Genomic DNA, 27,741 nt, shown 5'->3' on the forward strand with positions numbered 1-27,741 from the left:
TCTGAAACATCGGAACCCTGGAATATTAAGCTGCCAGTCCTGCCCCTCCTGTAGCCAAGTTTCACTAATTGCTACAACATCATAATTCCATGTGTCAATCCACGCCCTCAACTCATCCGCCTTCCCCGCAATACTCCTAGCATTGAAATATATCACCTCAGAAGATTTTTACCACCACTCACAACCTTTCTATTAGTGGATTTGCTTAAACTTTCAATATCATTTATTTTCACCCTAGCCACACTGTCAGCTCTGGCACTCTGGTTCCCATCCCCCTGCAAATCTAGTTTAAAGCCTCCCCAATAGCACTAACAAACCTCCCTGAAAGGATATTGGCCCCCACTGTGATTCAAGTGTAACACGTCTCTCTTGTACAGGTCCCACCTGCCCCAGAAGAGGTCCCAATGATCCTGAAATCTGAAACCCTGCCCCCTACACCAGTTCCTCAGCCACTTGTTCCTCTTCCAGAGCATCCTATTCCTACCCTCACTGGCACCTAGCACAGGTAGCAATCCTGAGATTACCACCCTTGAGGTCCTGCTTTTCAACTTCCTACCAAGCTCTCTATACTCACTGTCCAGGACCTCCTCACTCTTCCTTGCTATGTCATTGGTACCGATGTGCACCACGACATCTGGCTGATCACCCTCCCACTTCAGAATGTCATGCAATCAATCAGAGACATCCTTGACCCTGGCACCCGGGAGGTAACAAACCATCCTGGATTCTCTGTCACGACCACAGAACCTCCTATCTGCACCTCTAACTACTGAGTCCCCTATCACTACCGCTCTCCTCTTTTTCCCCCCTCCCTTCTGCACTGCAGAGCCAGACTCAGTGCCAGAGATCCGGCTACTGCAGCTTGTCCCAGGTAAGTCATCCCCCCCCCCCGAAACAGTATCCAATGCGGTATACTTGTTGTTGAGGGGAATGGCCACAGGGGAACCCTGCTCTGCCTGCCCTTTCCTCTTCCCTCGTCTGACAGTGACCCAATTTCCTGTCCTCTGCTCCTTTGTTGTAACTACCTCCCTGTAGCTACGATCTATAATCTCCTCATTCTCCCGAATGATCCACAGTATAGTATAATGTAACCTATACGTACTTTGATAATAAATTTACTTTGAACTTTGCGTGTGCTTGGCAGGCTACAGCAGCTTGACGAGGAGAACAGTGAGCTGCGAGCATGTATTCCGTGCCTCCGGGCAAACATTGAGAGGCTGGAGGAGGTATGTTCACATTTCCTTCCATTTCTTCTATACCATTTTCGTTAACGCAGGGAGAGTAACTCCGTATTTGTCAGCGGTACAGTTATTTAAGTGGATTAAACCCATTTGTACTGATACTTGTCACTGATGTACTCAATCCGCACATCCCAGAGGATGTCAAACCTTGCAGTGTTGGTGTCCATGTCCGTCTCCAACTGCCTATGAACTACCAGCCTAGCTGGCCCATTTCTGGAGGCTTTTAAACATCACCTGTATTTACCGTGGGTCTCCGTCACAGCGGCTCACAGATTCCTCCCCTTCCCTGAAACCTTGCAAGTTGCCTTCCGAAAGTCGTTATTATTAATACCCATTTTTCAATCCAGATTTATTCATTTAACTGAATTTAAGTTCGCCACCTACTTCAGTTCATTGTAGTCCTGCCTTCCACATTGCTCATTCAGTAATCTAACTGCTATTTTAATTTGAACCCGTTGACTGAGTCACTGTCTGGCTGTTTGTTCTGTGGTGGAGATAGGGGTTTACCCAGTGGTGGGATTTGGACTTGAGGAAGATGGGCCCTTCCCTCCCTTGGGAGGAGAAGACCCCGAGTTTCCTGTGGTACTGAGTAGCGTCCTTGCTGTTCCAGGAGAAGAAGAAGCTCTTGGACGAAACAGATGATCTGACGCTGAAGTTAAAGGACGAGCAGGAGAACAACCAGAAGCTGTCGGACAAACTCCTGCACAAGAAATACCAGTTCCAGAAAGAAAAGGAAACCACTCAGGAGGTGAGATTTTTTACACCTTCCCGTTCTAGTCTCCACCCAATGGAGCAAACATCTCGACCTGTTTCAACCCAGAACATTACAGCACAGTACAGGCCCTTTGGCCATGACGTTGTGCTGACTTTTTGAACTACTGTACCATCATTCAGACCCGTCCCTCCCACATAGCCCACCATTTTTCTTTCATCCATGTGCCTCTCTGAATTTCTTCAATGTCCCTAAAGTCTCTGCCACTGGCAGGGTGTTCAACACACCCACCATTCTCTGTGTTTTAAAAAAAACACTTACCTCTGACATTCCCCTTATACTTTCCTCCAATCAACTTAAATTTATGCCCTCTCATATTAGCAATTTCCACCCTGGAAAAGTGTTTGGCTATTCACTCTATCTATGCCTCTTATCTTGCACACCTCTATCAAGTCACTTCTCATCTTCATTTGTTCCAAAGGGAAAAACCCTAGCTCGTTCAACCTATCTCATAAGACATGCTCTCCAGTCCAGGCAGCATCCTGGTAAATCTCCTCTGCACCCTCTCTAAAGCTTCCACATCCTTCCTATAATGAGGTGACCAGAACTGAACACAATACTCCAAGTGTGGTCTAATCAGACCTTTATTGAGCTGCAATATTACCTCACGGCTCTTGAACTCAATCCTCTGACTAATGAAAGCCAACACACCATACACCTTCTTAACCGCCTTATCCACTTTAAGTAAGTCTTCTGTGAAAGAAGCAGAGAGATGTGTGTGTGAGCAGTGATTCATCTGAAACACAAGCCTGGGTTTGTCTCTGAAAGAGTGCCTCACTGTCCAGACTCCCCTCTGCCCCTCCACACCCTGGCCTGTTCTCTCACTGCCCCTCTGTCCCTCCACACCCTGGCCTGTTCCCTCACTGCCCCTCTGTCCCTCCACGCCCTGGCCTGTTCTACCCCCCTGCCCCTCCACGCCCTGGCCTGTTCTGACGGACTCTTTCCCCGCTCCAGCTCATTGAAGATCTGCGTAAGCAGCTGGAACAGCTTCAACTCTTCAAGCTGGAAGCGGAGAGGGTGCGTGGCCGCTCGAGCAGTGTGGGACTACAGGAGTATAACTGCCGAAACCGAGAGACTGAGCTGGAGCATGAGATTAAACGCCTCAAACAGGTACTGGTCACTCTGGTTCTTACCCCTCCCTGGTACACAGTCAGGAGTATTAACACACTCCCTCTCACACCGTCTAGGATAACCGGAATCTGAAGGAGCAGAACGATGAGTTGAATGGCCAGATCATTAACCTGAGTATCCAGGGAGCAAAGAGCCTTTATACAGCCTCCATCACAGAGTCACTGGCTGCAGAAATCAGCTCCGTTTCCAGGGATGAGGTAAGTTGGTTTTTGCTGCCATCTTAAAAATCACCTACTGTTTTAGCAAATCAAAAATGCAACCGTTTCTAGGCACAGCATTAATTCTTTGCCTTTGATTCAATGGTATTGCTGAAATCTGACTTGGGGGTTAACAGAGCTGCCTAACAGAATCTGGCCCTTTGGACCAGCTTGTCCGCACCAACCATCATGCCAAAATGCCAGGCACACTCGCCCACACCAACCCTCGTGCCAAAGTGCCAGGTACACTCGCCCACACCAACCCTCGTGCCAAAGTGCCAGGTACACTCGCCTGCTTCTACCGGTCTACTCCTTTTCATAAAACCATAAGACATGGGGGCAGAATTAGTTGTTGGGTCTGCTCCACCACCATATCAAAAACCCTTCCCCATGCACCTAGCACATGGAACTGAGAGTAATCCAGAGATTATTGCCTTGAAAGTGCAAGTGACTGATGCTGATTTGGCTGTTTGGATTCAGAACTGGCTTGTCCATAGAAGACGGAGTATAGTGGTCGACGACACATGCAAAATACCGGAGGAACTGAACAGGCCAGGCAGCATCTATGGAAAAAAATGCAGTCAACATTTTGGGCTGAAACCCTTCATTAGACTGGCGGAGATGATGAGTCAGAGTAGGGTGGTAGAGGAGGGGAGGAAGAACCAGAAGGTGAGAGGAGAGAGGTAAAGAGCTGGGAAGTTGATTGGTGAAAGAGATGCAGGGCTGGAGAAGGGGGAATCTGATTGGAAAGGACAGATGGCCATGGAAGAAAGAAAAAGGGGACGAGCACCAGAGGGAGATCTGGGGATCTCCCACCCACTGCCACCAACCTCACCCCGCACCTCCCGTTTCTATCTTCTATCCAAAATCCACAAACCTGCCTGTCCAGGTAGACCCATTGTTTCTGCTTGTTCCTGCCCCACTGAACTTGTATCTGCATACCTCGACTCAGTTTTATCCCCCCCCCACAGTTCAGTCCCTTCCTACCTATATCCCTGCCACTTCACACGCTCTTGAAGTTTTCAATGTTTTCACGTTCCCTGGCCCCCATCATTTTTTTTTCACTATGGAGACACCTCCATCCCCCACCAGGAAGGCCTCAAAGCTCTCCATTTCTTTCAGGGCACCAGACCCAACCAGTTCCCCTCCAACACCACACTCCCCCATCTAGTGGAACGTCCTCACTCTTAATAAGTTCTCCTTCGGCTCCTCTACTTATTTACTTCCCTGCCTATCACCTCCCTCCCTCTGGTGCTCCCCCCCTTTTTGTCCTCTCCTATCATATTCCCCCTTCTCCAGCCCTGTATCTGTTTCACAAATCAATTTCCCAGCTCTTTATTCTGAGTTTCACCTATCACCTTGTTTCTTCATCCCCTCCCTCTGCTTTCTGACTGACTCCTCATCTTTCTCTCCAGTCCTGATGAAGAGTCTCGGCCCGAAATGTCGACTGGACTGTCTTCCATAGAAGCAGCCTGGCCACTGAGTTCCTCACCGCTTTGTGTGTGTTCCCTCCAGTATCTGCAGATTTTCTCTTCTTTGGGATAGTGGACGAAGTGACTTATTCTATCTGGAGGTCTGTGGTGTTCTGCAGGGATCTGTAGTGAGACCCCTGCTGTTTGTGATGTATATAAATGACCTGGATGAACACGTAGATGGGTGGGTTAGTAAGCTTGCAGATGATAGGAAGATTGGTAGTGTTGTGGGTAATGTAGATGACTGGCAAAGAATGCAAGAAGATGCAGATCAGCTACAGATATGGGTAAAGAAAAGTCTCTGGCTAGTCACTCTATCTATGCCTCTTATCATCTTGCACACCTCTATCAAGTCACTTTTCATCTTCATTTGTTCCAAAGGGAAAAATCCTAGCTCGTTCAACCTATCTCATAAGACATGCTCTCTAGTCCAGGCAGCATCCTGGTAAATCTCCTCTGCATCCTCTGTAAAGCTTCCACATCCTTCCTGTAATGAGGTGACCAGAACTGAACATAGTACTCCAAGTGTGGTCTAATCAGACCTTTATTGAGCTGCGATATTACCTCACAGCTCTTGAACTCATTCCTCTGACTAATGAAAGCCAACGCACCATACACCTCGTTAACCGCCTTATTCACTTTAAGTAAGTCTTCTGTGAAAGAGGCAGAGAGATGTGTGTGTGAACAGTGAATCACTTGAAACACAAGGCAGATGGAGTTTAACCCAGCCAAATGTGGTTGCACTTTAAGTCAAGTACAAAGAGACAGTAAAGTGCACTGTTAAACACAAGATCCTTAACAGCGTCGATGAGCAGGGGGATCTCGGGTCCAGGTTGACAGCTCCCTGCAAGTGGCTACACAGGTTGACAGGGTGGTTAAGAAGGCAAATGGCATGGCTTTTAAATGTTGTATCTGCCTGTAGCACAGGTGGAGAAAACGGAGTCTGTGTATATATCTGGGGTAGAATGTCACATTTAAATGCTTCGGAGCACTCAGTGTCTGCCTTTTCATTGCAGCTCATGGATGCTATTCAGAAACAGGAAGAGATAAACTACAGGCTACAGGACTACATCGACCGAATTGTTGTGGCAATCATGGAGACAAACCCTGCTATCTTGGAGATCAAACAAGCTGAGGCACACTCGTAGCCTCTCGGGACCAGTGTATAAAACAGTAGCTCTTCTGTCACTTGTGTGTAAACCGTGGGGCAATTTGGCTGCAGAATTCTTTGTTCTATCTCTTGAATCACGGACCTGTGTAAATCCCACACAAGCTTCTCCACGTCTTCCTGTCCAAGTGCCAAGCTACAAGAGGCAGTTGGTCATTCCTGGCAGTTTTCTGTTCTCCAGTCACAACTGTACCTGTGTGAGGATCGTAGAATGGGCCGCAGGTCTACCCAGGACTGGACGACCCAGGTCATGGCCAGTAACAGTACATCATGTCATTAAAATTCGTGAACTAAGGCAACAACGTGATGATGGGGTGGGGAGTGGCAGAAACAACAGTGTTGTTCCACTCATTGCTGTTGAGCATGTAAGCAGTAGGTTCTCTAATGGGAACTGGGATTCTTTACGGGGCTGGCTTGGGTTTAGCACAGTGAATCCAGTTTTTTTTTCTGAAATCCAGCCACCTCGCCTTGTTCTGTTCTGGAATTGTGGCTCCATGTATTTAGGGTCCCATTCCGGCTGTTGTTCAGGTCATGAATCTACTGTTTGTCCATCTAGGGATGTCTTCCTGGCTCAGCTGGCCCAGCTGCCCCTCTGCCTTGCAGTTTTTCATTGTGCAATGTTGTTGCTTTGTATTTGCAGGAAATCCAGTCAGCCGGGACTTGAACTGACTCTGTATTATGGCTTGTCAGGCTGAGGCTAGGACGGCTGTCCCCTATAAGAAGCGGTTGTATTGCGCACACCCGACTGGCACAATAGACTTTGTTAAGACCTCAGAGGTCCAGGGACGTGCTTGATGAGCTTCAGTCCCTGGACCAGTCTGCGTGAGTTCAATGATATTCCTTCTGACACCTCACTACATACTGATTGCACTACAACACAACTCACTGTAACACACCAGTAACAAACGGCTTTGTACAAAGTTTGACAATGACACCACACCACGTGTTTGCACATTTGCTCGCTTAGTTTAGTCCAACCATGGTTGCACTGATATTGTTTTAACACGGCTCTGTGGTGATGCTCCTGTAATGCTAGTCTCCCACTCATCAGACCCAAGGTCTTTGCAAATAAACACAGATGCCCAGTGACACTATGATATTTATTTAGTCCTTATCATTTACTTCCTCATCCTCAACAAAGAATCATCTGAGCACGTTGTAAGACCCAGCAGATGAAGGTCTGAGATTACTTGCTGGTAAAGATGTTCATGTAAGGGGAAGGGGGGGGGGGGTGGAGTTGCAGACTGTAATAATATTCACGCAGAGTACCACAGAACTGCACAGCTCAGTTATGCTGAATGTCTCCCCACCCCTCCCCCTGTAGCATTGTGCTCAGGAGCCTTCCTCTCAGCCTGGATTGCCAATAGGAAAGTTGCTGTGAGATTGGAGCAATGCTTATTCCTTGGCACATCCAGATACCTGGCATGATGCATCTCTGTGAATGAGAGGAACTGCTCCCTCACTGACCAACAATGGCTGCTGGTGGTGGAGTGTCTCCTTTCAGTCCATGTCTCTTCAACCTCGTACAAAGATGTCCTGTTACGTGATGAGGTCCCTGGGTGTTTCAGCTCGGAGTTCTCCCAGTGCCTCTCGTGTCTCCTGCAGAGTCTGACGCAAGGCATTGCTGTCTGCTTGTAAACTTTGCTGCATTGTCTCTAGTGTAAATCGATGTATATTTTGAATTTTCTATCCTTTACAGTAGAAAGTTATTTTTTATAGAATGAAGGCAGATTTGTACTGGAGGTAAAACCAGTGCATTCAGTGGAATCACTTGAGAGCTTCTCAATTTTGTAAAGTCCATAGATTGTGTCTGTATATAGTAGGAAAGTAAGAGGGAAGCAAGTTATATGTTGATTTCTTTGTGGAGAATGCATTAATTTGCACTCGTTCCCATAAAGAAAATGATACTGCTAAAATGTACAAAATGTCTTAAATGCAAATAGTCTTATCAATGTACTGTCCCTACAACTGACAACCAATGTGAGATTTAGCTCAAACTGTTTTTAAACAAAATTCTGATAATGGTTTGTGTACCATTTCATCACCAGAGCTAATCTAAGCATCAATACTTGCTCTTTATACAGAACCTGTCTGGCAACCAGGAATAAATATTACATTGATCATCCATGGTTATTGTGAATGTTCAGAAATACTGGGTTTGCAAATCTGTATAGATGGGCTTTTTGGTGCAGAGATATGGAATGAATGGTGATGTGGCTACTGTAAGCAGCAAGACATTGACTTATTAAAACCTACAGCAATAATCTCTTTGTAGTTATTTGTTAAACAAACCCTACTACCCGCCTTTTCAACTGTCCTGCACTGTCATCTCAGAAGGAAAACCCTGAACACTTTGACAGGAAATAATCTATTGAGATTTATTATTTAGAGATACAGCCTGGATCAGGCCAATGACTGGACAGTGGGGGGAAACCGGAGCACCTGGGAAAAATCCACCTGTACAAGGGTAAAATACAAACTTCCTTACCAGGATAGAACTCAAAACGCTGACACCTCAAGCTGTGATAGCATGGCACTAACCGCTAGCTACTGTGACACCCATTTGAAGCTCATGCCATGTTTTTGAAGAGCCATAGTGTGAGTACATTAAAAACTTACATTGTAGATTAGATTGGCTGCTGTGATCAGAAACCAGGTAGTTTGAAATAGCCTTGCTTTAATTATTTTTTACAGTATTGAATCTAGGTCAAAAGCGGCAGGTAAATGTTCTTGTACTGGAATTGGATGCACTGTCTGTCTGTTTCTGTAACAGCCTGTATCTGCTCCAGTTGTCTTTCCACTGTGTAATAATACAATGAGCTGGAGCTTGGCCAGAAAGTTCATCACAACATCTTTGTGTAGATCACTAACTTTGTTGCGCATTGGAGCTGTTGCCTACAGTTGAACTAAAAGTCATTGTCACTCTCCTCGAGCAGCTCCTGCTTGTGTGTTCTCATCGGGGGTTGATCTGGCTGAATATCAATGCTCTCATCATCATCATCAACTATTTCATATTCTTCCTCATCTTCATCATCATCTTCACTGTTGTCCGATTCATCCTGCAGAGGAAGCCAATTCAGTAACTCGTTAAACATTTCCTGTCAACAATAATGAAAGGATACTAATCTCACCGAGAGGCAAGACAACTCACTTTACCTGCACAATCATTAATGGCTGCCAACAGTACCGAACTCCCGCACAAACTCTGCCGTGATGTGACCACCTTAGATCTCTCCCTAGGACTTCTGTTCATTTTCATGACTAAATTAGGATCTTACACGATAACCATCCAGGACAGAATACAGATTCAACATGGTATTGTATTAAAGGCTTATCATTGGTACAGGGAACAACTGGGTTGTGAAGAATGAGACACGAGTAGCTGCGCAGTTTTTACCACAGCGCACTGCTGGATACAAGTGGCAACTGGAAGCAGCAAGCAGGAAATCTTCAATGCGAGAAAGCAACAGTGTATGACGTTAAATGCACAAAGCTACTCTACATCGAGAACAAAGTGTCAGAACCAACCTTGCTGGTGCTGGAAATCTCAGCCTCCTTCGACTGAGCAGATAATGTTTGCAGCTTCATGGCAGCAATAATGAAAATAAACAAATGTAAACTCAAAGTCAAAGGCCACAAATGGAAGGCAAGGCTGGACTGATTTTCTGCATGGTATTTAATACTGACTGGTGTGAAATAATCTCAAAACAGACACAGTAATCAAGCTCGAGTGCTTACATCTTTGGTATGAAACCACAGGAGCAAAATTAGGCCACTCAGCCCATCAAGTCTGCTCTGTCATTCCATCATGGCTGATTTATTAACCCTCTCAACCCCATTTCCAGGCCACTCAGCCCGTCAAGTCTGCTCCGTCATTCCATCATGGCTGATTTATTAACCCTCTCAACCCCATTTCCCTGCCTTATCCCTGTAACCTTTGCCACCATTTCTAATCAAGAATCTATCAAACACTGAAAACCTACAGCACAACAGGCCCTTCGGCCCACAAAGCTGTACCGAACATGTCCTTACACATGTACCTATCCAGAAGTCTCTTAAAAGACCCTATCGTATCCGCCTCCACCACTATCGCTGGCAGCCCATTCCACACACTCACCACTCTCTGCGTAAAAAACTTACTCCTGACATCTCCTCTGTATCTACTTATAAACGCCTTAAAACTATGCCCTCTCGTGCTAGCCATTTCAGCCCTGGGAAAAAGCCTCTGACTATCCACATGATCAATGCCTCTCATCATCTTATACACCTCTATCAAGTCACCTCTCATCCTCTGTCGCTCCAAGGAGAAAAGGCCAAGTTCACTCAACCTGTTCTCATTAGGCATGCTTCCCAAACCAGGCAACATCCTTGTAAATCTCCTCTGCACCCTTTCTATAAGTTTGCATATCCTTCCTGTAGTAGGCAACCACAACTGAGCACAGTACTCCAAGTGGGGTCTGACCAGGGTTCTATATAGCTGCAACATTACCTCTCGGCTCCTAAACTCAATCCCATGATTGATGAAGGCCAGTGCACCGTATGCTTTCTTAACCACAGAGTCAACCTGCTTAGCAGCTTTGAGTGTCCTATAGACTCAGACCCCAAGATCCCTCTGATACTCCACACTGCCAAGAGTCTTACCATTAATGCTATGTTCTCCCATCATATTTCACCTACCAAAATGAAACACCTCACACTTATCTGGGTTGAACTCCATCTGCCACTTCAGTCCAGTTTTGCATCCTATCAATGTCCCACTGTAACCTCTGACAGCCCTCCACACTATCCACAACACCTCCAACCTTTGTGTCATCAACAAACTTACTAACCCATCCCTCCACTTCCTCATCCAGGTCATTTATAAAGATCATGAAGAGTAAGGGTCCCAGAACAGATCCCTGAAGCACACCACTAGTCACCGACCTCCATGCAGAATATGACCCATCTACAACCAGTCTTTGCCTTCTGTGGGCAAGCCAATTCTGGATCCACAAAGCGATGTCCCCTTGGATCCCGTGCCTCCTTACTTTCTAAGCCTTGCATGGGGTACCTTATCACATGCCTTGCTGTAAGGCACGATCTGTCTTTGACAAAGCCATGCTGACTATTCCTCATCATATCATGCCTCTCCAAATGTTCATAAATCCTGCCTCTCAGAATCTCTCCGTCAACTTACCAACCACTCAAGTAAGACTCACTGGTCTATAATTTCCTGGGCTATCTCTACTTCCTTTCTGAAATAAGGGAACAACATCCGCAACCCTTCAATCCTCCGGAACCTCTCCTGTCCTCATTGATAATGCAAAGATCATCACTAGAGGCTCAGCAATCTCCTCCTCCACCTCCCATAGTAGCCTGGGGTACATCCCGTCCGGTCCCAACTTGATGCTTTCCAAAAGCTCCAGCACATCCTCCTTCTTAATATCTACATGCTCAAGCTTTTCAGTCTGCTGGAAGTCATCACTACAATCGCCAAGATCCTTTTCCGCAGTGAATACTGAAAGTATTCATTAAGTATCTTTGCTACCTCCTCTGGTTCCATACACATTTTTCCACTGTCACACTTGATCGGTCCTATTCTCTCACATCTTATCCTCTTGCTCTTCACATACTTGTAGAATGCTTTGGGGTTTTCCTTAATACTGTCCGCCAAGGCCTTCTCATGGCCCCTTCTGGCTCTCCTAATTTCATTCTTAAACTCCTTCCTGCTAGCCTTATAATCTTCTAGAATCTCTATCATTACCTAGTTTTTTGAACCTTTTGTAAGCTCTTCTTTTCTTCTTGACTAGATTTACAACAGCCTTTCTACACCACGGTTCCTGTACCCTACCATCCTTTCCCTGTCTCATTGGAACGTACCTATGTAGAACCCCATGCAAATATCCCCTGAACATTTGCCAGATTTCTTCCATATGTTTCCCTGAGAATATCTGTTTCCAATTTATGCTTCCAAGTTCCTGCCTGATAGCTTCAGATTTCCCTTTACTCCATTTAAACATTTCCCTAATTTGTCTGGCACCTGGGAGGCAAACTACCATCCGTGTTTCTTTCCTGCATCCACAGAATCGCCTGTCTGACCCCCTAGCTATAGAGTCCCCTATCACTGCTGCCATTCTTTTCCTTTCCCTACCCTTCTCAGCCACAGGGCCAGACTCTGTGCCAGAAGCGTGACCACTGTTGCTTCCCCTAGGAAGGCCATCTCCCCCAACAGTACTCAAACAGGAGTACTTATTGTTAAGGGGGACAACCACTGGGGTACTCTCTAGTACCTGCTTCTTGCCCTTCCCTCTCCTGACTGTTACCCACTTAACTGTCTCCCCAGGCCCCGGAGTGAATACCTGCCTATAGCTCCTCTATCACCTCCTCACTCTCCCTGACAAGACGAAGGTCATCGAGCTGCATCTCCAGTTCCCTAACACAGTCTCTAAGGAGCTGCAGCTCGACGCACCTGGTGCAGATGTGGCTGTCTGGGAGGTTGGGAGACTCCAGGACCTCCCACATCTGACACTGAGCACAGAAAACCGGCCTCACACACACATTTTCTGTCTGTATTCTACACAGATAACCTACCTCACCTCGACCCGTTAACCCTTAAGCCCCGTTGAGCCAAAGCCTTCCTACTCTGTCTCCCTCTACTTAGACGCCTGCTGTATAAATCTGTCTTTTTAAACTCTTCTCGCTGTTCTCACTGGTTGATTTCCACATGCTTGCGCAGTTGTGCCCCGTTCAAACCGTTGAAGAAATAACCTCTGCTTTAAATATTACTCAATGACTTGGCCTCCAAAGCTGTCTGTGGCAATCAATTCCACAGATTCACCACTCTCCGGCTAAAGTTGTTCCCCCTCATCTGTTCTAAAGGGACGTCCCTCTATGGTCAGGCTGTGCCCTCTGGTCCTAGACTCAGCCGCTATGGAAAACATCCACTCCATCTAGCCCTTTCAATATTCAATAGATTTCAATGAGATTCCCTCTCATTCTTCTAAACTCTAGTGAGCACAGGCCCAGAGCCTTCAAATACTCCTCGTATGTTAACCTTTTCATTCCTGGAATCATTCTCATCAACCTCTCCAATGGGAGACTGAAACAAATGGCCATCAAATCGAGCCATCTCCAACCCTAGGAACAAACATTAGGTCTGAAGCAGTTTGGTCTCTTACCTCATCCTCCGTGTCAGCTCCATGCATCGTCCCGACCACTCGACCACCAGCTCCCCCTGTGAATAGTCACCCATTCATTAACCCTGGATGCCCATGTATTAAAAATCACTAAAGCCGTATACTTCAGCTGGGGATCCAAAGGTCAAACAGGATTAAACTTTGTCTGTAAGGGTAGAAATGGATGCAACAGTATAAAATGAAAAACAATTAACACTGTTACGGCTCGTGGTCAGTGTTGGAATAAAATTCTCAGCTTTTGCTTTGGAGCTGATCGGTCCCTGAAACCCAGGTACAAAGTGTCAGGTCTCCACCGGCCTCAGACTGAGTTAGTGAAAAGGCCTGTTATTTCCTGACACTATAATTCCCTCCTAATGTAAAATAGTGGGTTAACTGGTCATTGTAAATTGTCCCGTGATTAGACTAGCATTAAATCAATGGGCTGCTGGGCCGGAGGACATGATCTGTGCTTTATCTCTAAATAAAATAAACGAGATTGCTCAGCCAGCACAGACTCGATGGGTGGAATGGTCTCATATACCACCCCATTTGCCTGCAACATATTCTCAAATGCACCAAACCCCCTACCACCACATGCAGGGTAGTGAACAGCAACAATTAGCTCCAATCCAGCTCAGGAAGACAAGACCCGTAATGGACAATGAGAGTAGATATAGGGCTGCTAGAAAACGAGACCAGAGAAGTAATAACAAGGGACAAGGAGATGATAGACGAACTCAATGAGCATTTTGCATCACTCTTCATGGTGGAAGACACCAGCACTGTGCCAGATGTTGAAGTGTACGAGGGAGGAGATGATGATAGTAGTGCAGTTACTATTACAAGGGAGAAGGTGCTCAAAAAGCTGAAAGACACAGAGGTACATAAGTCACCATCACCAGATGAGCTGCACCCTAGGGTTCTGAAAGAGGTAGCGGTAGAGATTGTGGAGACATTAGTAATAATCTTTCAAAAAAATCATTGGACTCTGGTATGGTGTCAGAGAATGGAAGTTGCAAATGTCACTCCACTCTTTAAGAAAGGAGGAAGGCAGCAGAAAGGAAATTATAAACCAGTTAGCCTGACCTCAGTGGTTGGGAAGATGTTGGGAGTCAATTGTTAAAGATGAGGTGATGGAGTACCTGGTGACACAGGACAAGATAGGACAAAGTCAGCATGGTTTCCTTCAGGGAAAATCCTGCCTGATGAATCTGTTGGAATTCTTCGAAGAGATTACAAGTAGGATAGATAAAGGGGGTGCAGTGGATGTTGTATATTTGGACTTTCAGAAAGCCTTTGACAAGGTGCCACGCATTAGGCTGCTTACCAAATTAAGAGACCACAGTATTGCAGGAAAGTTACTAACATGGTTAGAGCTCTGGGTGATTGGTAGGAGGCAGTGAGTGGGATTAAAAGGATTCTTTTCTGGTTAACTGCCAGTGACTAGTGTTCCACAGCGGTCAGTGTTGGGACCGCTTCTCTTTATGCTGTATAGCAATGATTTAGGTGGTGGAATAGATGGCTTTATTGCCGAGCTTGCAGATGATACAAAGACTGGTGGGGGGGGGGGGTTGGGGTAGTGTTGAGGAAACAGGTAGGATGCAGAAGGTCTTAGACAGATTAGGAGAATGAGCAAGAAAGTGGCAAATGAAATACAATGTTGGAAAATGCAAGGTCATGCATGTTGATAGTAGAAATAAATGTACTGACTATTTTCTAAATGGGGAGAAAATCCAGAAATCTGAGATGCAAAGGGACACCCTAAAGGTTAACTTGCAGGTAGAGTCAGTGGTGAGGAAGGCAAAGCAATGTTCGCATTCATTTCAAGAGGGATTGAACACGAGCAAGGAGGTGATGCTGAGGCTTTATAAGGCACTGCTGAGGCCTCACCTTGGGTATCGTGAACAGTTTTGGCTCCTCATCTAAGAAAAGATGTCCTGAAATTGGAGAGGGTTGAGTATGTTCACAAGGATGATTCTGGGAATGAAAGGTTATCATACGAGGAACGTTCGATGGCTCTGGGTCAGTACTCACTTGAATTCAGAAGGATGAGGGAGGAATCTCATTGAAACCCTTCGAATGTTGAAAGGCCTAGACAAAGTAGATGTGGAAACCATGTTTCCCACGGTGGGAGAGTCTACAACAAGAGGGCACAGCCTCATGATAGAGGGGCGTCCATTCAAAACAGAGATGCAGAGAAATTTCCTTAGCTAGAGGATGGTGAATTTGTGGAATTGATTACCACAGGCAGCTGTGGAGGCCAGGTTGTTGGGTGCATTTAAAGCAGAGTTTCATTGGTTCTTGATGGGACACGACTCAAAGGTTACAGGGAGGTGGCCATGGAGTGGGGAAAAAAGGGTCGGCCATGATTGAATGGCGGAGCAGACTCGATGGGCCTGATGGCCTAATTCTGCTTCTACATCTTATGGTCTCATAATCTGCCATCCAACAATTCAGAGATCCTGATTCTGAATGGGTAATTCTGTTCATCTGGGTCCTGGTTCCCATTGCTTCTTTATACACAGCCAAGCTATAAGGAAATTTATAACTAATGTGGTAAAGTCAACTGGAAATGTATTTAAGTACTAGGTTACTGACATCCAATGATGCAGAAGACCCAAGCCTGTTGGGTTACTGGAGTTCTACAGCACAGTTCGACTACATGCTGGGGAAATCCTCTGTTACAAGGAGAAGGTGGAATTTCCATGCAAAAGCGTCAACTGGAGTCGAGATAGAACTGGCGCACTGGAGATGAAACGACAGCTCTCCACTGTACCAACCCGCAGTCCAGTCTTGAAATGTAACTTCTACTGCGCACCTGCTAAATGTCACGTTCAGGTTTGAATGTGGGCGACATAGTAACATAATGCTATCCAGAGAGCCAGATTCAAACCCACTGCTGTCTGTGTTTGTACCTTCTCCCTATGCTCGGTTTCCTCCCACATTAAGAGAATTTATGGGTTAGTGGGTTGGGCTCATTGGTCTGGGAGGGCCTGTTACCATAATGTGATCATTAAATAAAATTAAACATACTTGTTGATTAGTCTAGGCGCTTGTTTGGTCATCCAGCAACTTCACTGTGGGGAGTACAACTACAGTGCTATCTAGCATTCTTAGTTAAGAGCAGCTGGGCCGTCAAATGCTGTACTGAATGAAGGCATGAACCAACGTGGACTGATGACATGATATCAGTGACGTGGCCCAATGTCCTGCTGAATAGCCGCAGACGGGAGCCAGCTAGGAACAATGGAAGTCACAGAAACTCGTCCTTTGGCCCACCCGGTCCACGTTGAGCCATTTAAACTGCCTGGTCTCATCAACCTGCACCAGGACCATAGCCCTATCCATACTCCTCTTCAACACTGAAATATAACTCGCATGCACCACTTGTGTTGGCAGCTTGTTCCACACTCTTAAGTTTTAAGTGAAAAAGTTTCCCCTCATGTTCCCCTTGAACTTCTCACATTTTACCCTCAGCCCATGGCCTCTGGTTATCCCACACAACCTCAGTGGAAAAAGCCTGCTTGCATTTATCCTCTCCATACTCCAAATAATTGTGTACATCTCTATCAAATCTCTCCTCAATCTTCTACATTCCAAGCGATAAAGTCCTAACCTATTCAATCTTTCCTTATAACTCAGGCAGCAACATCCTTGTAAATTTTCTCTGTTCTTTTTTAACCTTATTTACACCTTTCCAATAGGTAGGTGACCGAAACTGCACACAAAACTCCAGATCAGGCCTCACCAATGTCTTATACAACCTCAACATAACCTCATCTCTTGTAGTCAACACTTTGACTTATGAAGGGCGATGTGCCAAAAGCTTTATTTACAACCCTATGTACTTGTGACGCCACTTTCAATGAATTATGGATCTGTATTCCCAGATCCCTTTGTTCTACCACACTTCTCAGTGCCCCACTGTTCACTGTTTAAGACCTACCCTGGTTGGTCCTACTGAAGTGCATCACCTCACAATTGTCTGCATTAAGTTCCATCTGGAATTTTTTAGCCCATTTTTCCAGCTGGTCCAGATCCCACTGCAAGCTCTGATAGTCTCCCTTGCTGTTCACTACACCCCCAGTCTTGGTGTCATCTACAAATTTGTTGATCCAGTTAACCACATTATCATCCATTTTACTGATATAGATGACAAACAACTACAGAACCAGTACCGATCCCTGTGGCACTCTCCTAGTCACAAGCCTACAGTCAGAGAGGTAACCATCTACTACCACTCTCCGGCTCATCTCACAAAGCCAACATCTAATCCAATTTACTACCTCACCCTGAGTGCTGAGAGAAACAGGAGGGACACAGAAAACAAGTACAACAGAGGAAAGGATCCTGATTTGAAATTAGAGACAAAAAAAAAAATCAGATTTTGCTGGATAGATTCAATTGAAATCTGTCAAAAATTTCAAGTGGGAAGTGTTTTGTATAAGATTCAAATAATGGCTGTGGGAAATGAGTGCACAAGATCCTTATCAGCATTGATGAGCAGAGAAATCTTGGGAGTCCAAATTTATAGCTTCCCTGATGATGGTTACATAGATTGATAGGGTGGCTAAGGCGGCATATGGCATATTGCCTTTATTAGTTGAGGCAATGAGTTCAAAAGTTAGGAAATTATGTTGCAGCTTGAAGGGAGCCCCTTCAATGACTACCCTCTGTCTATGCACAAGTCAGTTCTGAATTCAAACATGCCTTACCAACTTGATTGAGTTTTTTCACAAGTTGACAAGAAAGACTGATGAGGTTAGGGCAGTCTACATAGATTTTAGCAAGGCATTTGATAAAGTCCTTCAACGGAGGGTAATCCAGAAGATTAAGATGCACGGGATCCAGAGCGAATTGGCTGTTTGGATTCAGAACTGGCTTGAGCACAGAAGATAGAGGGTAGTGGTTTAAGGGACTTAATTAAGCTGGAGATATGTAATTAGAGGAGTTCGGCAGGAATCTGTGCTGGGACCTCTGCTGTTTGTAACGTATATAAATGAAAATTTAGACAGGTGGGTTGGTAAGTTTGCAGATGATACCGATATTGATGGTGTTGTGGGTAGTGTTGAGGACTGGCAAAAATTACAGCACGATATCGATCAGTTGCAGATACTGGCAGAGAAATGTTAGACAGAGTTTAACCCAGATAAATGTGAGATGTTGTACCTTGGTTAGACATATGCAAAGAGACAGTACACTATTAAGGGCAAGATCCTTAACAGTGTGCTGAGCAGACAGATCTTGGGATCCAAGTTCATAGCTCCTTGAAAGTGGCTACACAGTTCCATCAATCAGGTGGTCAAGAAGGCTTATGGAATGCTTGTTTTTATTAGTCAAGGCCTTGAGTTCAAAAGTCAAGAGGTTATGTTGCAACTTTATAAAAGTCTGCTTAGACCACATCTGGAGGATTGTGTCCAGTTCTGGTCACCTCACTAAAGGAAGGATGTTGAGGCTTTGGAGAGGGTGCAGAAGAGGTCCACCAGGAGGCTGCCTGGTTTAGAGGGCATGTGCTGTCACGAGAGGCTGGATAAACTTGGGTTGCTTTCTCTGCAGCATCGGACACTGAGGGGAGACCTGATAGAGATCTACAAGATTATGAGAGGCTTAGATCGAGTGGACAGAGAGTATCTGTTTCCCAGGATTGAAATGTCTAATACCAGAGGGCCTGCATTGAAGGGGAGAGGGGCTAGGAGCTGTGAGGGGTAAGTTTTTCCACTCAGAGTTGTGGATGCGGGAATGCATTGCCTGCTGTCTGGTGGTAGAGGCAAATCCATTAGAGGCTTTTAAGAGAGGTTTGGATAGGCACATGCATGTAAGAAAGGTGGAGGGTTAGGGACATGGTGTAGGTAGGAGGGTTTAGTGATTAGGCACAACACTATGGGCTGAAGCTTGTTCCTGTGCTGTACTGTCCTATGGTCCATGTTCAGATAAGGAAGATAGAAGGATATGGACACTGCCTACACAATGTCCATTGAAGAGTTTAGCCAGCCATTTGATTACTAATTTAATCGGCTCAGCACAACATTATGGGCCGAAGGGCCTGTTCCTGTGTTGTACTGTCCTAATTCTATGTTCTAATTCCACCCATTCCCAGAGATTTTTTTTTTTATATAGGGATCCGTTAGTCTCGTGAGACCATGGATTTGTACCTTGGAAGGTTTCCAGGGAGCAGGCCTGGGCAAGGCTGTACGGAAGACCGGCAGTTGCCCATGCTGCAAGTCCCCCCTCTCCACGCCACCGATGTTGTCCAAGGGAAGGACATTAGGGCCGATACAGCTTGGCACCGGTGTCATTGCAGAGCAATATGTAGTTAAGTGCCTTGCTCAAGGACACAACACGCTGCCTAAGCTGAGGCTGAAACTAGTGACCTTCAGATCACTAGACCGACGCCTTAACCATGCCACGCGCCAACACAATATATTCCCACATACAGGGAACAGATCCATTGCTCAGAAACTCTCTAAAACATCCTCTTCTGTCCTGATAAAGGATCTTGGCCCAAAGCACAGAAAATGCTGCCATCAATAAGATTTCCCTCCACAAATGCTGCCTGACCTGCTGTGTTCCTCCAGCATTTTGTGTGTGTTGCTCCATTTCCAGCACCTCTTGTGTCCCCAGGAAGCTGGAAAGACCACATACAGCCCATTCACATTAACCCCATCAACATCCTGAAACAAGGTGTTGCTTCCTACCGTGAACTGGTAGTCCCCTGGTGAGTCGTGGCTTCAGTGGTCTCCTGTCCTCCACGTAACTGTCTGAGCTATCATCCTCCTGCATGTCAGAGTCAGAATCTTCATCTTTTCCTGTTTGTCAGAAGCAACAACAACCTCCATTTACTAAGCATCCTTAAAGCAGTAAAACTTCCAAGAAAACTTTCCTTTTGAGTCCGCAGAGGGCAAATGCACTCATCAGTCATCTCCCTACACCCAGAAAGTCAAAAACCAGAGGTGAGAGGGGTGAGATTTAGGAAGAATTCGAGGGACAACTTTTTCCTAAATACAGATCAAGTTTGGTATCTTAATATAATTTTTAATTTAGAGATACAGCACGGTAACAAGCCCTTCCGGCCCAATGAGCCTGCATCACCCAATTACACCCACGTGTCTGGAAAGTGGGGCACCGAGGAACTCCATGCGGTCACGGCAAGAAGGTACAAAGTCCTTGCAAACAGAGGTGGGAATCGGATCCCTGTTGCTGGTGCTGACCGCGACGCTATCATACCACCCAACAAACCTATGTGGAATGAGCTGCCAGAGTCAGGTACAATAACAACTTTTAAAAAGATAATTGGGTAGGTGCAGAGATTGAAAGGGTTGAAATTTTTAAGTAAAAATATTATCAATACGACACCATATACAACCCTGAGGTTTGTTTTCTTGCAGGCATACACAGCAAATTCATGAAACACAATAGACTCATTGAAAGACCACACCCAACGGGATGGACAAGCAGTGCAAAAGACAACAAACTCTGCAAATGCAAAAGGGATAAAAATGAAATAATAATAATAAATAAGCAATAAATATTGAGAATATGAGGTGAAGAGTCCTTGAAAGTGAGCCCAGTGGTTGTCAGAACATTTCCATGATGGGGCAAGTGAACATATCCCCTCTGGTTCAACAGCCTGATGGTCGAGGGGTAATAACTGTTCCCGAACCTCATGGTTTGGGTCCTGAGGCTCCTGTACCTCCTTCCTGACAGCAGCAGTGAGAAGAGAGTATGACCCAATCTTCTAGAAAATAATCTAGCAGGTTATGGGCCAAATGTTGGCAAATGGGACTAGCTTGGCCGGGGCATCTTGGCCAACATGGGCCAGATGGGTCAAAGGGCCTGCTTCTGTGCTGGATGACTCTATGACTAGGTCATCCTGGTAAGGTGGCAGGGCACGAATGCAGACCCAGACACAGCTCTGGGAAAGGTAGCCCAGGGCCTGAGCTGACAACACACTGAAGAAGAGCAGGGGGAAGGTAAATGGAGATAAAACCATAAGACATAGGAGTAGAATTAGACCATTCAGCTCACCGAGTCTGTTCTGCCATTCCATCTTGGCTGATCCCGGATCTCACTGAACCCCATACACCTGCCTTCTTGCCATATCCTTGGATGCCCTGACCGATCAGGAAACTATCAACTTCCACCTTAAATATACCCACAGACTCTACCTCCACCGCAGTCTGTAGCAGAACATTCCACTGTGGCTAGAAAAATTCCTCCTTACCTCTGCTCTAAAAGGTCACACTTCAATTTTGAGGTTGTGTCCTCTTGTTCTGGATACCCCCTCCTCTCCATACCTACCTCATATCCCTTTTGCCAATCACCTGTCCAGCTCTTGGCTCCATCCCTCCCCATCCTGTCTTCTCCCATCATTTCGGATCTCCCCCTCCCCCCCCTCTCAAATCTCTTACTAGCTCCTCCTTCAGTTAGTGCTGACGAAGGGTCTTGGCCCGAAATGTCAACTGTACCTCTTCCTAGAGATGCTGCCTGGCCTGCTGCGTTCACCAGCAACTTTTATGAGTGTTGTTTCTTTTCAACATTCGGTAGGTTTCAATGAGATCTCCCTGCATTCTTCTAAATTCCAGTGAGTACAGGCCCAAAGCTGCCAAACACTCCTCATATGTTAACCCCTTCATTCCTAGAATCGTGAGATCACATCCTTTCTGAGATATGGGGCCCAAAACTGTTGACAATACTCCAGTACAGCCTGACTAGTGTCTATTATAAAGGCTCTGCATTACCTCCTTGTTTTTATATTTTTTATTCCCCTTGAAAGAAATACCAACACTGCATTTGCCTTCTTTACCATAGACTCAAACTGTAAATTAACCTTCTGGGAGTCTTGCACGAGGACTTCTACATCCCTCTGCACCTCTGATGTTTGAACCTTCTCCCCATTTAGATAATAGTCCGCACTATTGTTCCTTTTACCAAAATACACTCATACACTTCATAACACTGTATTTCATCGGCCACTTTTTGCCCATTCTTCCAATTTGTCTAAGTCCTGCTACAATCACACTGGTTCCTCAGCACTACCTACCCTTCATCTACCTACCTCTCATCCACAAACTTTGTCACAAGGCCATGAATTCCATTAACTAAATCACTGACAAACAATGTGAAAAGCAGCAGTCCCGATTCTGACATCTGAGAAACACCACTCGTCACCAGCAGCCAACCAGAAAATGCCCCTCGCTGCCTCCTGCCTGTCAGCCATTCTGCAATCATGTCAGTCTCATGTGTGGCACCTTACCACATGCCTTCTGAAAATCCAAGTAAATGACATCCACTGCTTCTCCTTTGTCCACCCTGCTTGTTACTTCCTCAAAGGATTCTAACAGATCAGTCAGTCAAGATTTCCCTTTACAGAAACCATGTTGACTTTGACTTATTTTATCATTAGTCTCCAAGTTCTACGAAACCTCATCCTTAATAATAGACTAACACTTTTCCAACCACTGAAGTTAAGCTAACTAGCTCATAATTTCCGTTCTTTTATCTTCCTCCCTTCTTAGAGTGGAGTGATGTTTGCAATCTTCCAGTCCACCAGGACCATGCCAGATGGGTAATAACTCATAAAAAATGAAGAGCCATTGGTTTGAGGGGAATACAAACGGAAGTTCCAAAAGCAGTGGGACACCCGCTCTCTCCTGATTCAGCCTGCATAGCGGAGAGCGCAACACCACTACAGGTCAGAGTTCAGAGCTCAGAGCTCAATTGCAGCATCCTTGGTAAGCAAGCTTACGCACTCCTTCCTGTGAACCGTGTGGGTTTCCTCCCAGTCTCTCGGAGGCTGATCACAAACAAGAGAAAATCTGCAGTTCGAATGGTGGAAGGGCCTGTGCCATGCGGCTTCTCGAAATAAAATAAACTGGAACTGGGATTCTCAGCAAATGGGCATCAGTTTCACCACAGTGAACGAGTACCCATACCTCGTGTGCCCTTCATAAAGTACTCACTCCCGGGGGCAAGGAGCAACCCAAGCGTGGCACTAGTCTGTGTCTGACAATTTAAAAACAAATCAGTTTGTGCATGGCTCACCCAGGCTTGGTTTCAACAGCATCTGCACAAGCCCATGTCATCCTAAACAGTTCACTGCCGGAACAGGACCTCTGCCGCTAACCTGGCTGGGTTGATTGATTACAGAGGAGTCAGTAACACACACAGGCATGCACCATACCAGAGTTTTTCATCAGTCTCTTCTCTTCCTCCTTCAGTTTATTTTGCATCAGCCGCAGAGTGTTTTCATTTTCCTAAGGGCCGGAAGGAATGTTTGGTGATTAACAACCAAAGCTGAAATATTTTATCTGCAAGAATTCTGTTTTAATATCATAAGACAAAGGAGCAGAATTAGGCCACTTGGCCCATCGAGTCTGCTCCACCATTCCATCATGGCTGATTTATTAATTATCACTCTCAATCCCATTCTCTTGCCATTCTCCATAACCACTGATGCCCTGACTAATCAAGAATCTATCACGCTCAACTTTAAGTATATCCAATGACTTTGCCTCCACAGCCATCTGTTGCAATGAATTCCGCATATACATAATCCTCTGGCTAAAGAAATCTCTCTTCATCTCGGTTCTAAGTGGTCGTCCTATTCTGAGGCTGTTCGCCCAGTCCTAAACTCTATCTAGGTCTTTCAATATTCAGTCGGTTAACAATCTGCCAGTTTAAACGGGAGGGAGATGAAGCAGCTGTTGTGGTCACAGAGGCTGTGGGTTGAGTGGAACTGATCACTCCCAGTTTTCAATGGAACGAGGGCAAGAATGAACCTCTGCTCACTTTGGGAGGGAAGAAGTCACTGAACTTAAAGCAAATTAGCTCTGGCACCACTGCTTGCGCTACCATCTCGCAGCACCTACCTCGAACCTCTCCTGCTCCAGCCTGTGCAGATCGTCAAGCTGCTGCTCTAGGTAGCACAGGTTATGGAACTTCTCCACGTAGGTCTCGTACTGTTTCTGCAGTTCCTCCTCGACCTTCTCATACTCGTCCATGAATGCTGGCCTGAGACACAATGGACCTCACACTCACAATCACATTTATCAAACACATCGAAACATACAGGGAACTGGGTCGTTTCTGTTTACAGCCAACATGCCCAAAGATTTGCTGCAAGTGTCGCCATATATTTCGGTGTCAAAAGAGCATGCCCACAATGTTCAGCAGAACAATCCCCTTTCCTACCCACCCACAGACAGACAGACAGACAGACAGACAGGCCTCCAAACCTAGGACAGGCCACCTCTGGGCCTCCAGTCCATGGTTCCAGACTCGCAGTCATTAGTTCTCTGACCTCTGGAACTCCCCGCACCTCACTCCCCTGTGCCAAACAGCAGTCAGCACATTCCTACATCTCTCTAGTTAACAAGGTCAGGAGAAAGGTATACATCAGGTAGGAGCAGCTGGATTCAAGCAATTCCTTTGAAAAGTAAGGAATGTAGGGGTACACTCACAGAGGAAATCAGAAAAGCATAAAGAGGCCAGGAGCTGTTTCAGGCAGATAAGATTTTAAATAAAGTCTGGGGGACCTCATCAGTACAATGAATGCAAATAAAGCCTCTATTTAATTATTAAGCCTGCCTGGGTTACTCAGCCAGGTTTTAAATAACTGAAACCTCATATCTCTGGTCAGAGATCATAGGGCTGTGTGATCCACAAGACCAGAAGATATAGCAGCAATACTAAGCCATTCGGCCCATTGAACCTGCTCCTCCATTTCATCATGGCTGATCCATTCCCTCTCAGCCCCGATCTCCTGCCTTCTCCCCATATCCGTTCATGCCCCGACCAATAAAGAATCTATCAACCTCTGTCTTAAATATATATAATGTCTTGGCCTCCACAGCTGCCTGTGGCAACATATTAAACAGATTCAACACTCGCTGGGTCAAGAAATTCCTCCATATCTATGTTCTAAAAGGATGCCCCCCTATTCTAAGTTTATGCCCTCTAGTCTGAGACTCTCCCATCATAGGAAACATCCTCTCCACATCCACTGTATCAAGACCTTTCATCATTCAATAAGTTTCAATGAGGTCACCCCTCATTCTGCTGAATTCCAGTGAATACAGGCCCAGAGCCATCAGACGCTCTTCATATGACAAGCTGTTCAATCCAAGAATCATTTTCCTGAACCTCCTTTGAACCCTCTCTAGTTTCGGCACATCCTTTCGAAGATTAAGTAGCCCAAAACTGCTCACAATACTCCTAGTGAGGACTCACCAGTGCTCTATAAAGTATCAATATTATATCCCAGCTTTTATATTCTAATTCTCTTCAAATGAATGCTATCAATGAACTTGCCTTCCTCACCACAGACTCAACCTGCAAATTAACCTTTCAAGAATCCTGCACAAGGACTCCCAAGTCCCTTTGCACCTGTTTTTGTGTATTTTCTCTCTATTTAAAAAATAGCCAACCCTTTCATTTCTTCTACCAAAGTGCATGACCATACACTTCCCAACACTGTACTCCATCTGCAATTTCTTTACCCCTTTTCCTAATCTAAGCCCTTTTGTAGCTACACTACTTCCTCAAATACCTGCCCTGCCCCTCCACCCATCTTCATATCGTCTGCAAACTCTGCAACAAAGCCATCAATTCCATCATCCAAATCATTGACATATAATGTAAAAAGAATCGGTCCCAACACAGACCCCTGTGGAACACCACTAGTAATGGGCAGTCTTTGCCTCCTGCCAAACAGCTTTATCCATGTTAGAATCTTTCTGTAATGCCATGGGCTCATAACATGTGAAGCACTTTGTCAGGGGCCTTCTGAAAATCCAAGTACACAACATCAACCAATTCTCCTTTGTCTTTCCTGCTTGTTATTTCTTCAAAGAATTCCAACAGATTTGTCAGGCAAGATTTTCTCTTAAGGAAACCATGCAACTATGGCCTATTTTGTCACGTGCCTCCGAGAATACTGAGAACTTATCCTTAGTAATTGACTCCAACATCTTCCTAACCACTGAGATCAGACTAACCGGCCTATATCATGGACTATGTAAGTACCAATGACATGGGTAGGATGAGTGATGAGATTCTGCATAGAGAATTCAGGGAGTTATTTGCTAAGTTTAAGGGCAAGACCTCCAGGATTGTGATCTCAGGATTGCTACCCATGCCACGTGCTAGTGAGTAGAACTAAGAAGATTATATAATTCAATACATGGTTAAGGAATTTGGTGTAGGACAGAGGGCATAAGATTTTTGGATCATTGGGCTCTCCCAGGGAAGGTGGGACCTGTACAGAAGGGACGGTTTGCACCTGAACAGGAGCGGGCCTAATATCAAGTCACTTTTTATTGTCATTTCGACCATAAGCTGCTGGTACAGTACACAGTAAAAACAAAACAACGTTTCTCCAGGACCCTGGTGCTACATGAAACAACACAAAACTACACTAGACTATGTGAGACAGCACAAGGTTACACTAGACTACGTGAAACAACATAAAAACTGCACTAGACTACAGACCTGCACAGGACTACATAAAGGGCACAAAACAGTGCAGGACAGTACAATAATTAATAAACAAGACAATAGGCACAGTAGAGGACAAATTACAATATAACAATAAATGATGTAGATGTTAGTCTAGTCTCTGAGTATTAAGGAGTCTGATGGCTTGGGGGAAGAAACTGTTGCACAGTCTGGTCGTGAGAGCCCGAATGTTTCGGTACCTTTTGCCAGATGGCAGGAGGGAGAGGAGTTTGTATGAGGGGTGCGTGGGGTCCCTCACAATACTGTTAGCTTTGCAGATGCAGAGTGTGGTGTAAATGTCTGTAATGGCGGGAAGAGAGACCCCGGTGATCTTCTCAGCTGACCTCACTATCCGCTGCAGGGTCTTGCGATCTGAGGTGGTGCAATTTCTGAACCAGTGATGCAGCTGCTCAGGATGCTCTCAATACAACCTCTGTAGAATGTGGTGAGGATGGGGGGTGGGAGATGGACTTTTCTCAGCCTTTGCAGAAAGTAGAGACACTGCTGGGCTTTCTTGGCTGTGGCACTGGTGTTGAGTGGCGCTGGTGTTGAGTGACCAGGTGAGATTCCCCACCAGGTGAACACCAAGAAATTTGGTGCTCTTAATGATCTCAACGGAGGGGGGGATGATGAACAAACCATCCAAGTAGGATGGTTTGTTAATGCTACACAGTGAGGTTTAAACAAGAGTTGCAGGGGGAATGGGAACCAGAGTGCCAGAACAGTTAGTGGAGATTGTGGAGGCAGATGTTGGTAAGACCTCAGACAAAGTTAGGAATCAAAAGATTGAGCATGGTGTGACTAGTTGATATTGTTGTTAAGAAGGTTTATGGTTAATAGATTGGAATTATAATTGCACATAAACATCTATTTGAGTGCCTAGTTATTTTCTATATTATCTCAATGTGCACTTGTGAATGTTAATATAGATTTACTCACATAAAAAATGGAAAGGGTTATACATGTAAAAAAAAAGTTTGTGTATTGCTTGTGAATACCTTATCCAAATAAAAATAAAATTTAAAAAAAGGCGTATGTTGTGTTGGCATTCATCAACCATGGGATTGAGTTCAAGAGCTGTGAGGTAATGTTACAGCTATCCAAGACCTTGG

The 27,741-nt window shown here is 45.4% G+C and overlaps 2 protein-coding genes across 8 annotated transcripts in view; one reads left to right on the forward strand and one right to left on the reverse strand.

The window, feature by feature from the left end:
- Positions 1 to 8,253, forward strand: part of rab11fip3 (RAB11 family interacting protein 3 (class II)) — a 175,216-nt gene extending 166,963 nt beyond the window's left edge. For all 6 annotated transcript variants that reach the window (XM_072269240.1, XM_072269243.1, XM_072269241.1 and 3 more), the window contains 5 exons: positions 1,145 to 1,226; positions 1,852 to 1,989; positions 2,968 to 3,123; positions 3,201 to 3,341; positions 5,830 to 8,253. In XM_072269240.1, coding sequence (XP_072125341.1) covers positions 1,145 to 1,226; positions 1,852 to 1,989; positions 2,968 to 3,123; positions 3,201 to 3,341; positions 5,830 to 5,961 — 649 coding nt within the window. In that variant the 3' untranslated portion in view covers positions 5,962 to 8,253. The remainder of the gene's footprint in view (positions 1 to 1,144; positions 1,227 to 1,851; positions 1,990 to 2,967; positions 3,124 to 3,200; positions 3,342 to 5,829) is intronic.
- A 385-nt stretch (positions 8,254 to 8,638) lies between these two features.
- cluap1 (clusterin associated protein 1) overlaps positions 8,639 to 27,741 on the reverse strand; it is a 44,721-nt gene continuing 25,618 nt past the window's right edge. For both annotated transcript variants that reach the window (XM_072269247.1, XM_072269248.1), the window contains exons 8-12: positions 24,004 to 24,145; positions 23,316 to 23,388; positions 19,831 to 19,941; positions 13,139 to 13,194; positions 8,639 to 9,040 (exon numbers count right to left, since the gene is read on the reverse strand). In XM_072269247.1, the coding sequence (XP_072125348.1) occupies positions 8,888 to 9,040; positions 13,139 to 13,194; positions 19,831 to 19,941; positions 23,316 to 23,388; positions 24,004 to 24,145 (535 nt within the window). In that variant the 3' untranslated portion in view covers positions 8,639 to 8,887. The remainder of the gene's footprint in view (positions 9,041 to 13,138; positions 13,195 to 19,830; positions 19,942 to 23,315; positions 23,389 to 24,003; positions 24,146 to 27,741) is intronic.

The sequence above is a fragment of the Mobula birostris genome, chromosome 9, assembly GCF_030028105.1.
Source record: "Mobula birostris isolate sMobBir1 chromosome 9, sMobBir1.hap1, whole genome shotgun sequence".
Classification (NCBI taxonomy): Eukaryota; Metazoa; Chordata; class Chondrichthyes; order Myliobatiformes; family Myliobatidae; genus Mobula; species Mobula birostris.